This window comes from Hermetia illucens, chromosome 3 (assembly GCF_905115235.1).
Source record: "Hermetia illucens chromosome 3, iHerIll2.2.curated.20191125, whole genome shotgun sequence".
NCBI lineage: Eukaryota > Metazoa > Arthropoda > Insecta > Diptera > Stratiomyidae > Hermetia > Hermetia illucens.
In genome coordinates, this window is record NC_051851.1 from 163,727,361 (window position 1) to 163,742,228 (window position 14,868).

Consider the following 14,868-nt stretch of genomic DNA (forward strand, 5'->3'; position numbering starts at 1 on the left):
TCACAACAACAAACACGGAAGAAGTGATCGATGAAATTTGTCGAATAGAACCGAATTACAATCACACTGGTTAAATATGGAGGCAACCAACCAGACAGTTCATCAGCTTACGCTCAAAATTTGGCATACCGAATAAATGCCCTATGATGGCACTATCTTCATTTTTCGCAAAGGTTTACCAATTAAATTCCCCCTGATGCTCGACCGATGCCGTACGAGCATCAGTAGTAGATTTAGGAGTTGTCTTCTGGATGTGCCCTAAGTTCAACATCGACCGCTTATATGACCCAACTGTCGTTCAACAGTGGGAGAGTTATCTTGCTGATCGAGCGGCAGATCTAGTGAGTAACGCTGCTGAAAATATCGTCCTTAACTGTTTTACATCCGGGGAGGTTCCTCCTCTTGTCGGTGAAATGGCTAGTCACCGTAACATGCGGATACGCACTGTTCTTCCAAGCAAAAGAGAAATCATTTCCGCCATCAATGCACTCAAGCGGATTAAGGCCGCTGAGCTTGACGGTGTCCTCGCAGAGTTATTTATTGCTGCACCTGCAGTTACTGCTGCTTCCACTCGTATGGAAAAATTCGAGACCTTTCCCAGACAATAGAACAAGGGGATGATCGTTAAGATTCCAAAGAAGGGCACCCGTTTTGAGTGTGACAATTGGACGGGTATCTGCGTGCTCCTTGCCCTTGCAAAGATAATAGCTAAAACAATCCTGGAACACATCAAAGAACATCTCGGAAGCTTGGTCGACAGAGATCAGGATGGTTTTGGCACCGTATTGTCCTGCTTCGACCACATCAACACCCCACAGATCATTTTGGAACAGCGCGTGGAATTTAGATGTTCGTTGCATCTGCTCTTCATCGATTTCGAGTCGATCTCGATAACTGAACAGGGAGTGTATCGGGTGCCTTCTACGTAGGAGGAGCATTCCGGAGAAACTAATAGCTATTATCAGAGCGACATATGATGGCGAAAAATGTCATGTGCTACACCGAGGTAAAATCTTGGAGGATTTTAAGGTCCAAAGCGGAGTCCCCCAGGGTTGCATTCTGTCACCGATATTATTTCTTTTTGTTATCGGTGACGTTCTTTAGGCTGCCCTGCCCGGAGGACGTGAAGGAATTCAATGAACTATGAAATCTTTCCTTAAACACCTCGACTACGCTTATGACCTCTGTTTGCACTAACGAAACCAAGGAGGAATCTTCAAGGTAGGCTTAAACAGGCTATACATAGCAGCAAATCGGAATGCTTCAAAGAACTTTGCATCTACACGGTACTCAACCTTTGGGGAACGGCGTACAGGGCAGTTATGAAGAAGTTTATGGAGCGAATACCACAACTGATCTGCCAACACCCTTATTACATATAGTGACGGCGCTATTTTAAAAAAGTGTTGGGGGTCTTCGCCATACATACATAAATTTTCCCGCTCATTGTAAGATGCGGAAACTAGTTTTGCTAACAAAGCCCAATAAGTAGCAGGGAGACCTATTATTATCCCACCCGATTTACTTTGTAGACACAGCAAGACGCTAGAAGGGTAATTTTCCTTTTTCCCTATCACTTGGACTGACAATTTGGTTTTCGTCAAGACCATTTTCCGTTCGACACTATAGAGGTGACATTGAAGTTTACTCAGTGATGTCTCTCTATAAATGCTATGTGGTGCCAGGCGGGAATTGATAAACGCTCATTGACAAAAAGGAGCGAACATAGTTACTTGACTAACCTTATCGAAAGTTATCTCGACTGAAGATTTGGGTACGATATATAATAGAAGAGGAACCTGAGGAATACACCGTCACGGTAGGACTACCGCGGGGCTTAGTGTTATAATAATGTCCTTGTTTCTCCTGTGCCGAAGGGGGATGTTAATCGGTTGTGCGGATAGATTGACTATGATTGTCATCGCGAAACAACCTGAAGATGTTGAAGAATATACTAGTGAAACCATCAGCGCCATTAATACGTGACTGGGATTGGTGGAAATTGACCTAGTGGAATATACCAAGGAGACCATCTTAGTGATGGCCATGCTTTTACTTCAAAGGCTGTTATCAAGTCCCTGGGAGTAATGATAGTTGCGAGGATTAATTTCCAGGGAGATTTTGGCTATGTCGGTGAGAAGGCGGCAAATATTAGCCAGTCGATAGTAAAGATGACTCCCAACATTGGAGTTTTGAGATGCAGGCACTCATTACTTGTCGCCGGAGTGGCCGACTCTACCCTATTACTCGCAGGACCGGTTTAGGAACAAGCACTGACGGTTGAGAGGAATTGGAGGAGGGTAAAGTACATGAAGGTCTAGAACATGTTTTGTTTTACTACCTTTCCCATTTTGCTAAGAGAGGAGGAGCTAGAAAGGCTAGGCAAATTAAGTATTTATTTTATTATTTTGATTACCAACTTCAGTTCCTTTTTCGTGAAATTTTTGCTCTTTTCAGGGCTACCTTGATAGTACAGTAAACTGCCGGTAGAAAATACAAACGTAAGTACATGTATGTGTTACTCTGCAGTTCAGGTGAGTTCTACGTAAAAATGATTTCCTGTCGAGTTATATACGCTCATTGAACTGACATTGGAAGGCCCTTTGCCTTCACCACGTCTACGTTCTACGCAGGCATACAAGTAAATATCTGTGCACATATGTAACGCTGGGTATTTGTGGACATAAACATATTCTTTTGAGTATTCTCATATGTATATACCTATTTATGACGGTTTAAATGATGTGCAGAGTCTAACAACAGAAGTGGTAGTTCATTGGTAAGTCTTCATTGAATTAACTTTTTCCTCATACCACCATCATTCATTAACGGAACTGGGATCAGTGATGCAAAGTATTAAAGGAATTGTACTTCATCGAGCATGGAATGTTTTTGTTTCAAAGGTCAAGAGGTTTTCACAAAAAAAATTATTTCCTTCTTGAAAAGCGGAAAGTAATCATTTAGATTGTTGTTTAGAAATTGAATTGTCGCAAGAGAATTAGCAATTTTGGGAATGAGGTCCTTCAATGGCAATTTAGTTTGGTATTCAAAGCTACACAGTCACATATACAATTGTGTTCAAACCCCAAAATTTGGATTCATTTCCATCATGGAAGATTTGAAATTCAGCCAGAACGTGCCGCCTAAATCTCCGCTCTAAGTCCTTGGAATCCGATCAACCAGTGAAAACATACGAAAATATTTTAATCCGTTTTTCAGATTATCATCGAAAATCAATGCACATGCCTAAACAAAGCACGCCACCTAACTCGAAATCTGTTTTTTCTTGAAATTGAAAAACCCGCAACTCGTCTACTCAGATTTGATGATACCTATAGGTCCAGAAGTTGGTCTAGGGCATGGAGGCTGAAGAAACTGAGATAATATCCTTAGGACCATCCTCATCACAGTTTTAAGATAAACACAAAATAAAAACATACAAACCTTGTATGTGGATGCAAAACAGCGAAATGCACTGAACTAAAGAAGGAAGAAAAGGATCAATGGAAGCAGCCAGCCAAGCACATAAGCAGATTTAATTCGAAAGAAGGTCTACTTAAAAGGCTTCCAGAATGCACTTTCTAGTCAGTCTACTGTTGGCGTTGCCCAACGGATTAGTCCTCATGTATTGCGTTTTTGTCCTTTCAGTTTTTTTTCATTATTCTTGGACCAGGGTTCAGTACCATTTCTCTTTTCTCGAGTTAGAAGGGCCTGGAATGATGTGGCCAGTTAACTGCGATGCAAAGTCCACGTTAAAAAAGAAACGCATCGAAAATCCAGGAGTCAAGATCGGAATCTATCTTCATCCAGATTTCTATTATACGGGTCACTAGTTGGTTTTCAGGATTCCTTAATCCTATTTTATCAAATTTTGACATCGAGGATTTTTAAAGTGGACTCATTTTCGGATTTGCTTGTGCCGTCTTGTCTGTAGGCGTCTCACCATAGTAGCTAGAGGCATTCATGCTCTTTTTACCGTCGCAAAAAATATTTTTAAAACGCGTCCTTCATTCGCATGAAATTATCATTGTGCGTAGGCCATTTGGAGAAATTATCTAAAGTAATTGTTCAGGAGAAATTCTCTTTAAAAAGACGGAATTTTTCTTCATGAATAAGCGATTATACTTTTGACAATGGAAGAATATGTTCATTTTTCGACAATTTGACAAAGGAAGGGCAATTTGATATCAAATTTCAAAAAAAAAGGAATTCAAGGAATATTCAGCAATACGCACCTGTTATTTTTTGCTATATTGGGAGGATGCTTTATATGTACAACCAAGTGTAGATCCATACATACTCGTAGATATGTGATTAAATGGCAAAGTTCAATTTTTTTGACAAATAACAGTTTCGTCCTTTTGATAATTTGTGCGACTAATTGGTTTCAACTGCGTAAAAAAGCACTTTTTGTTCTACCTATCAGCAGAAGTATGAATTGCAGCGTACTAATTTAAATGTCAGAGGTTAGATATCCAAGATTTTGAAGATATTTAAAATCTGTATCTTATTTGAATTAATGATGATTTCTGGCTACCAGCTTCGGCAACGTTTGAAAAATATCATTCTAGATAGTGTAATCCTAGAAATTGGAGTTGCTGGTGCAGTTCCGGTCGTCAGCTCATCCATCCCCAGTTCGATAGCTTCCAGCGATTCGACTGAGGTTTCGAAGTCGGCACCCAAGCCACTAAGCCAAGTGAAACTACAACCACGACTCCTGCAATTTCGGCAGCGCTCTCAACCAGTGGCTTAAGTTTATTTATACAATCAAAAACTACTTTTGGATCTCCACAACCAAGAGTAGGGCTCACTTTTTTGCACCTTAGAGCCTGTAGTAGTCAGCTCGACAACTTCTGTGGCAACATTAACAACTTCCTCCTGGTTTCCTCATCTTTGTATTGACATTCCGGCTTGAGCGGTTCTGTTTCGGGGGTGAATTCCGCTTCGGCCGTGGTGCTTCCACTCCACTCCGTTCCACTCCGGTCACGTTTCCGCTTATTGTGGAGTCCGGAGGATTCTTCGCTGGGCTCCTCGTCAATTCAGCTTAAGTTCGCAATATCATACGACAACAACGCTGCAGGCGCCTCCGCAGGCCTCGTACCCGCAATGGCGGTCCGGGCGACGTGACTACCGTTTCACTAATTGGAGGTGCAGTTCTTGCTCGCGGGCATCGCTACTGATGCCACGCGTTCGTCGGCCTAGAAGAGGAGTCGATTGGGTTCGTTACCGAGGTACTAGCAGAGTGTTCTTACTCAAAGTTAAAAGGCATCAAACGGTTGTAGGTAAGTGAGTCAGCAAAACTAAATCACTTTCTGATGGAGCTTACTTTAGGCGACCGCTTCCCGCTTCAACTGCTACGGGAGATGAAGCAGTTGGGCGGGGACAAGGTCGAGGTAGAATTCCATAAGCCGCTGTGGTTGCAATTACTGCCGGAAGGCAACCAAGCCATTTTGGACTGTGGGACTCCGGGTCTTTGGAAGTGTTACCGAACGCCACTGTCAAGATGTGGTCAGTCAAGCGTCGCGAGAGGCCACGAACCAAACTATCGAGTGTCAGCATTGGCTAGCGGCAACTTGGGGAACTTTAGTTTCAGGAGGTAGGTCTCGAACTCGTTCGCGGTTCACCAACCGAAATGGGCGATCGAGTAGTCGCCTGTTTGCTGATACCACCGCATCTTTGTCAACAACGCAAAGAAGTGTACCAGCCTGCGCACGTTCACAGCATCAAAAGACTATACTTGTTGGAAGGTCCGGCGGCAGCTACATAGAACGCAGCTTCACGCCACCTAACCATCTATGATCCTTCGTGGAAGTGCCATTACCTAGTCGACATAGGTGCAGACTTCTCAGTCCTCCCGGTATCGTTGAATCACAAATTGATCCCGCAATAGCTCAAACTAGCAAACTTCTCAACTGCACACTTATGGCTATAGGCATGCGAACGTAAGTCTGGGGCATCAGCAGTCTTATATTAGGCGTAGATTTTCTAGGTCACTATGGATTACTAGTAGATGTGCAATACACGCCTTTAATAGATCACACATTTGCCACCAGCTCAACCGTCATTCTTTTTGTTAAAGAGTACCTAAGTCAAATCAGGGTAATAATCTCGGGCGAGCGCAGTGCTGACCACAGTGCCTCCTACAGTGTGTACTGTAGGGCACCATCGCGGTCTGGAATGAAGTGCTCTAACACACTTCAAGGCTCTGATCCAATATGCTGGTCTTCTACACTACACATGGTCCCAAAGCCTAATGGTGAATCAAGACCATGAGGCGATTACAGATGTCTGAACGCTTAGACCTTTTCAGACTGCCACCTCATACCACTCATCCACGACTTTGCGCACAATCTCGCTAATTGCCGTATTTTCACGACCTTGGACTTAGCCAAGGCGGACCAAAAAGTATTTCAAAAACAGCAATATGGACACCCTTCGGACTCTTCGGGTTCACACGGATGCCTTTTGGCCTGTGCATGCGGCGCAAACACGCAAAAGGTTCATCCACTCAGCCCTGTGTAACCTTAACTATTGTTCCGTGTACTTGGATGATATTTTGGTGACTCCTCCCCCTGAGTCGCGTTGAATATCTTGAGTGCATTTTTCTACGTCTCCTTAAAGCCGGTCTTGTACTTAACGTTGAAAAATACAAATTCCTTCATGAGCAGTTGAAGTTTTTAGACAAGGTTCAGGCCATCACTAACTCCACGCAACCAAAAACAGTCATATATCCGCGAAGATTTTTGGGCGTAATTTACTTCTACCGTCGTTTCTTGCTCAAAGCCGTACAATATTAAGCGATTCTGAACGCCTACCATAGACCAAAGGCTCACCTGTGTTTGCGTGATCTACAGAGGCCGTCCAGGCATTTGAGGTAACCAAATGGCAGCTGGCGGACGCTTCACTCATGGCGTCTCCTCAACCAGAGCCAGAATCCCTAACCGTATTCGTTGATGCCTCAGACATGGCAGTAGTTGATGCCCTTCACCAACAGCTGAAACAAACCTGGTAGCCGTTGAGTCTCATTTCCAAGCAATTGAATACAGCTCAACGACACTGCAGCACCTACGGTCACGAGCAATTAGCCCTGTGCATGGCAATCAAATGCTTCTCATATTTCCCAGAAGGTGTTCCCAGTGTTTACGGACCACAGCCTCTTACATTCGTTTTTAACCAGAAGCTCCACAAAGCGCCTCCTCGCCAACTTCGGCACCTGAATTTCACAAGCTAGTTTACTTCGGATATCCAGCACGTATCGGGCAAGGACAATGCAGTTGCAGACGCTTTGCCAAGTATTTCAGAAGTCAAAATCCCTGCCACGATCGATTTTTCGGCAGTCGCACTGAAGGATGACGCAGTGCTTCAGAGCCCCAGGGACAACCCTAAATACAAATTTCGAGATTTAATTTACAAGTTTTACGGTTCAACCTCTGAAATACTCTGGGCCATATATTTCGACCACTTTTCGCAAGGAAGTATTCCCTGCAGTACATGATCTTGCGCACCCATTCGGATAACGAATCGATGGTCACTAGCAAATATATCTGGCCCTCAATGAATAAGGGTGTTAACTCCTGGGTCAGACAGTGCATCGCATGCCAGAAGTATAAATTCACTAAACAAGTACTGAAAGAAGTTGGCTCATTCCCTTGGCCTACCAAGCGTTTTCGCATGGTCCATACCGCCTTGCAAGATTCGCATGGCCTCAAGTATTGCCTCACAATCATCGATAGGCTCCCGCGCTTGCCTGAAGCACTACCTCTGACCGACATTTCCGCACAATCGTGTGCTGGCGCCCTTTCGTCAGGAATGGATTCCACGCTTTGGAGTTCCGGCTGAGCTCATTACTGACCAGGTAATGCAGTTCGAATCTACCTTGTTCTGGTAATTAGGGAAACTCCTAGGCTTGAATGTCATTGGACAACTAACTGCATACTACCCGCAATCCAATGGGATGCTGGAACGCTGACATAGAGCGCTGGAGGCCGCTATAATGGCACACGATGATTCTTCATGGCGCAAGTCCTACCTTCCGTTCTACTTGACCTAAGTACAGTCCATCGTAATTAGTATGCTGCCTTTGAGCTAATACAAGGGGAGAGCTTGAGACTCCCTAGCAACCCTGTGTTCGATACTTGGCCAGCCGTTTCCACCACTGGGCTTTTGCGATTGCTCCGGCACGGCCAAGAACGTCTCCGAGTCCAAGCTAAAACCTTTTGTCCCCTGGGCTGAGGTCTCGGGGAAGAGTGCACGGGGCGTGAGATTTAATCTGCAACCTCAGAGTTGACGAGCCAGGCATCGGGTTTTATTGCTGAAGCCTAATGTCAGCTGGGGTAGTGCGGGGACGACTTGGCGAGATTCGCCCGAGCTCCGAAGCTCACCATAACTGAGCAACTCCGAACACCCTCGCTGAGCAACTCGACTACTTTTCAGAATGGGGGCCACGAGGCCGGTTAGAAAGTCGTCCACGCTTTTCAATTTTTGGCCTCTAAAAGACGTCTCCCGTATTCATCAGTGAATTTCCATGCGTTAAAGTCACTGGCAATGACTTTTGATCTCCTTCCTTTCGGATCGAAGACCGATCTGTATAACATGTCTTCAGGCTAAGTTTATGTCAAGCTTGGACTAGTATAGCAATTATAAATGTATATGCCGACTGGCTTAGGACTATAGTCTCCAAATTGTAAGTATGGAGAGAAAGGAACTGTAAACATGTACTGGGGATGCTAAAGGAGGGGCACACATGGTGACGATATACCTTCCCAATCATAGCGATTAAACAAAACATTGACATTTTTGAAGCAAGGAGGAGGGCAAAGACAAACTCCTCGCGGTTGGGGTTGATAATCGACTCTTGGAGGCAATTGAACGTCGTAAGTACCTCATCAATTACAGATTTGGTAGCATACCTGTGCACGTACGCAGGAAGGAACAAAGGAAGAATACTTCGGAGCATCGGATGGGAAGCCCACCGAGATCGGCGAAAGAATCGTGAAAGCCATTGAAGGGGGAAAGGGTAGGACCGAGCAGGGAGGCCGGTCTGCTGCAGAAAATGAAGGGGGAGCTCTATTCGCACAGCGGAATGCAAGGAGGTGCCATTTTGGGGGAGGAGGATGATACTCTGACCAAAGCCAACTCTAAAATAATTCAGATAAACTGGAAGGGAACAGGCACCATATTGCATTCCATTTTTTCCTCGATAGATTGAAATGCATTTGTATCAGGAAACTGTAAAGCATCATCTCCATATTGAAAGCCAAGTACAATGATAGTCCTCAACTCACACGAGATAGAGCAAATTGCAGCATCTTCTGGGCGCTTCCCACAATGGAGTTATCCGCGGAGGATAGTGTATTGGAGCATTATGACAAAGTCCCAGAGTGTGTCATTGACATATGGCTAACATTAGCAAGTGATTACCTGTTACATTGACGGACCCATTACTGCAGGGGGAGCGGGCGCCGATTTCATTGGTCCAAAGAAACCCCCTTTGAACCGATGAGTAAGAATACCAGCATATTTCAGGCGGATATATACGCCATAGACAGATATGCTTCCTTCTACTTCAAAAGATGTAGGGGCAGAGTACACAAGAAATACTCTGTAAAAAGCAATGAGGCAGCGAACGAGTTGGTTAGGAAAGGTACAGGGACGCCACTTTACGGGCCAGACCCATTCTGTAGAGTCGGAAATGGGTTCATGGTTACTACATTAAAAAACGAAGTGGAAAGGTTGGCGGAACAGTACTAGGTGAAGTTACCAGGAACGTAACAATTCAGGGTGCTCGCTTGGGGATACGAACGAATGCACCGGAACGAGGGGGGGTCCGTATATATGCAAAAGGGGGTATACATTTTTTTCTCCGAATATAGTCATGTGGGGTATCAAATGAAAAGTCTTGATTAGTACTTTCCGAAGTCGGTTTGCTTGTTTTGACATTTATTAGAAGGGTGGGGAGTGCGGGGGTCAAAAACGATCATCTCTTCAACGAACCCATTCTCAGAAACTACCCAACCGAAAAATCTGCAAAAAATTAAGAGACTGCCATACCGATATTCTCTCAAACAAAGTTAATAATAGTATAATTTTTAGTAGTTGACTGCACAACTCCCCCCCCCCCCCCCCTTCCATACCTGAAGCGCCCGTCTTCCGGTTTCCCGACTTGTTTTTTTTTTTTTAATTTGATCTTGGCTAACTGCCTGATACTAACACTTTGGGCATTACCGAGGTTTTACTGGGCGACACGACTTTTAGCTTTTATTGGCATAATTGGTTGTTTGCGTTTTACTTATCCTTTTCTCGAGCCCTTCTGCTTCTCCGCACATATGTTGGAGGTCATCTGCGTCGGGTCTCACCTGTGTCGGATGTGTTACCGTTGAAGAAATAGTTTTAGGGCTTTTCTTGGACTCTTTCTCATCTGACAGAGTAGATATTTTTCGTATGCAAAATTTTGCATGATTCTTCCAGGTCAGATTTCCGTTCAACCCTTTCTGCATCAAGGTGACCTCCATTTTTGCTTTCGCACAATTCAGGATGTTTAAAGAGCTCCAATAATCCATATCTTTTACGGTCGTAGATGCTGGAGGAGATCTGATTGTCGCTAAGCTGTTCCTGCACAAGAGAAGCCTCTTGTGAATCCAATATTCGACGGTCCGCCTGGCGGTCTATCTTAGCCCCGCTTTTCGGATAAACGATAGCACCTACTGACAAAAATGTAGTGGGAAGGTTGGAACTTTACACCTCCACACCTGCAGTGAAAGGAATAGCCTAATGTTTGTGGAGAACAAAACGGAGACACCGGGTAATCTTTATCCAGCAATCCAATTAAGAAAAAAACTGAGACACTAGTGTAATCTGGGTCCGGCAATTTAGAAATGAAATTTGCAGGCCGAGTAAGTTACTATCTGCAACATCATTTTCAAAAACTTAGCAACTTAAGGCCCCACATTGGGCGCCATTTGTAAGAACTCACAAGTTAGGAACTTTTAATCCCAACTTCTGTCAACGTTTCGGTCTGAAGCCTAATTTTCTTCTTCTTCGGCATTTGTCCAATTTGGTAGCGGAGTCGCCTCCTTTAATTCAAATTGGATACTTTCTTTACTTATAGGCTAGGCCGTTTTCACCAGATACTAAGGAAAAGCAATCCAATCGGTCCAGTTTTCTACCGAAAGGCATCCGAATTTCACTATCACCACTTGCGCTCTTTTGTTTTTCCAGAGCCATGTTTAGTAAACGAGGAAGAACTCGATTCATTTTTTCTACAAGGATAACCTGCTATTCAGCTGAAAGGTTCGAAAATGTCTAGTCATCGCTGATTCACTGACTAGTCAATTTTGTCTTACTCCTGCGACTGCTCCTGTTAGCTTGCGCGAGTGAACCAATTATTCCAAAAGGTTGCTTACGCGGCGGATATTCTGAGAGTAAACTCTTTCAATACGAGCTAGACACAGGGCCCTACATATATTGTTTCCATTAGCAACTGTGTCATAGCACAACCATATGTGGCTGTGGAAAAGAAAATTGACGCTGCTGGGAGGATCTAACATGTGCAAGAGCAACCGATGGTATGTACGTAGAATTCACATGAAATATGGAACATAGAATTTGAATTTTGAGACAACATCAAACCTTGAAATAATCCAGTGCTGACAACTCGTTGAAGCAGGACACATTATATAACATTCTAACGAAGGTTTTGTTCACCACAATTCCACTTTTTTCAATAATAGAACACGTCCCTTGGTCTTATAATATCCAAACATTTTTAATACCAGATACACCTGAACTTCAACAATTCACACTAAGGAAGGACACTAACTCACTTACCGGCGGCAAACAATTATTTCTCACGTAGTTCGTTACACCACTAAATATCCCGACGGAAAATTCAGCCACATACCCTTCCTTCGCGAACTCATTTTTGGGGGATTCCCGAGAAAATTGCTCTCTTATTTTAATAATAATGTTCTATTAATGGATATTTTGTTTGGAAAATATCACGATTCAGTATATTACATAAAAAGATTCTTGGAAGGAATCGTGAAACGGTCCTTGAACATAGCATGGTAATCGGGCCAATCTTGCTCATCATACATATGTACATAATGCATTCAACCTCAAAGATAGGTCAATGTTACTTCGTTTTGTATCTTTTTAAATTTTGTTTATAAACATGAATAAGATGTAACAGAACATGTATCTAAAACTTCTTCGAGTCCACTACTGCACAGTTTATCACAAATTGTCCAACCATTTTTCTCAAGGCATTTGCTCACAATGTCAACTATACATAAGTATGCACATACTAATTACAGCTACATATCTGACGGCGATAAGATACTTGAACGACACTTTATTTCAGGATATCCACAAACAAATAAGAGTCCTGAAAACCAGAAAAAATAACTCTTTGAAACAGAGTCCTTTTGGTGTTATTGTGGTTGTGATTCGGTACTTTTGATGTAACAATGAATTACGACATACGCATACCGTCATAGTATCTGCCCCATATCAATGGAAAAGTCGACGATTGCGCTACTATGATGGGGCTTAAGATAGTTGTGTTTGTAGATATTCTCATGGATACCGTTCACCCCCCAGTGGTAACCATATGAACATGAGTATGTTCGTATTCTGCACATCGTCATATACGAGTGCCATATTCGTTTGGAAAATTCAATTTCCATGGATACCTTCGGAGTCAAATCAATCTGGTGAGCCCGGAAGATGACAAGGTGATGGAAACATCCATCTTCCTCCCGCTTTATTTGCAAAGCATAACTCAATAAAATTTGATGGAAGTTTTGGGTCTTACGAGAAATGGGCCACACTTGATTTAAGCTGACAAACAGTTTATTTGACTACTATTAATAGGACATGAGATAGGAAACGCTAATCCGGCGGTTATTGCTTTTAGTCCAACTTTTTCATCCTTGAATTAATTAATGTTAATTTTAAACGTATGCATGAGAAGGACAAGTTGCGAAATGTGGCGGATTTCAAAACTTTGTATAAGGCAACTGGATCATAAAATTTAATATACTCTTTGGGTCCTTTTTTGTTTCGGAGCAATTGTAAAAGAAGGCCTCATTAAAAGAGGTTTAGAGTTTGCCTACATTTGATCGGCGCTTTCTTTGGAAATGGAGTCGGCACATTAACGAGGTTCGTCTCAATCGAAATCGTCTCTTTTATCGGTCATAGGTCCGGGTGGAGTCGGAGGCTCCACCAACCTGGCGTTGTTTCGATGGTAGTCTAGTCACTGCCGTAAACTGATTGACAAGTGGAAATTTGGGATTAAGTTTATCTCGCCCTCTATTTTTTTTGTTTTATGAGGATGAAAGCTATACCCAAAACGTATAATTCAGTCCGCAAACGGAGCCTTTTACTTGGTTCTGCCCATTTTAAGAACCAGTACACAGGAAAGCAAAGCTCCGAGCATACAAATCGATATTAAGATCTGTGCTATGTTACGGATGTGAGACATGGATCCTAATACAAACCTTCAAAAACTGGTCAGTACCATCGAGAAGAGAGTCCTGAAGGAAATATTTGGAACTAATAAGAGGTGGTCAAAGGGTAGTATAGGTTTCAGGGCAAACGTGGATTGGTACCCACGATGGAACATAAAACCTGGGAAATGCCTGCTGAACCAACACCAACAGCTCTACTATCAAACCCTATCTCCACCTCCATGTGCTGACCGCTGGGAGGTAGGTTTCTTAGTAAGTCAAAAAAATGAAACCTGCTGTTATCAGCTTTGAATATATAAGCGAACGGCTATGCACTCTACGTTTACGAGGCAAGTTTAGAAATATAAACCTCATTAACGTTCACGCCCCTCCACTAGAGACTGCAGAGTCGGAAAAGGATACCTTTTACGAGGCAGTTAACCGGACCCTGGAAGCCTGTCCGAAGTATGATATCAAAATCATACTTGGAGATTTCAACAGTCAAGTAGGCACGGAGCCCGTATTCAGGCGATACGTTGGCTCCTATAGCTTACATAGGGATACCAATGAACACGGATTGCGGATCATTCAGTTAGCAGTATCGCACGAAATGGTTGTTGGAAGTACCTGGTCCACAAACATACGTGGGTCTCTCCAGACGAAACCACTTTCAACCAAATTGACCACGTGTTGATTGAACGCAGCCACCTCCCAACCTTGATGCCAATATAGACTCGCACCACTATCTCGTTGGCATCGTGCTTCGAGCTCGAATTACGACACCATCTACAATCCACTCTGACAATCAGGTGAGAGTGACAACGGGAGCCATTCACAACACAGTCCTCTGCAACACATATAAGGGCGAAATGGCGAAAAGTTGGAACGGCTGGTTTAACGATAAGTGTAAGCTAGCCACGGAACGGAAGAATGCCGCATACCGAGTAGTGTTACATTCTCAAAGAACGCGGCCACCACAGAGACTTATCACGAACTCCGTCCAGCGGAGAAGCGACTTCACAGACGGAAAAAGGAAGCCTGGGAGAACCAACAAGTCTGTGAACTAGAAAAGTACAGGGAGCAACCGCACCAGGCGCGGAAGTTTCACCAACAAGTCAGCAGGATGAAGCCTTATACACCTCGATGCTCATCCTGCCGAGACAAAGAGGGAAATCTGATTTCCGACAGAATGGGCATATTGGAGCGATGAGTTGAGTATTTTGATGAGTTACTGCACAACCAGAACATCGGCGAGTTGGAGGTCCCGCCAACTGAAAACGACGGACGAATACTGCCACCACCAAGAATAGGAAAAACAGTCCGTGCAATTCATCGGTTTAAAAGCCAAAGAGGCGTTATCTGTCTCATACATAAAAAGGGAGATATCACACACTGCAGCAGCACTGCAGCAATTATATTA

General features: G+C 43.6%; 1 protein-coding gene across 1 annotated transcript in view; it reads right to left on the bottom strand.

Moving 5' to 3' along the window:
• The window catches only part of LOC119652817 (developmental protein eyes absent), a 165,911-nt gene extending 154,198 nt beyond the window's left edge, over positions 1–11,713 (bottom strand). Inside the window, exon 1 of the mRNA XM_038057145.1 lies at positions 11,629–11,713. Coding sequence (XP_037913073.1) covers positions 11,629–11,682 — 54 coding nt within the window. The 5' untranslated portion in view covers positions 11,683–11,713. The remainder of the gene's footprint in view (positions 1–11,628) is intronic.
• Between the last annotated feature and the right edge of the window lie 3,155 nt (positions 11,714–14,868).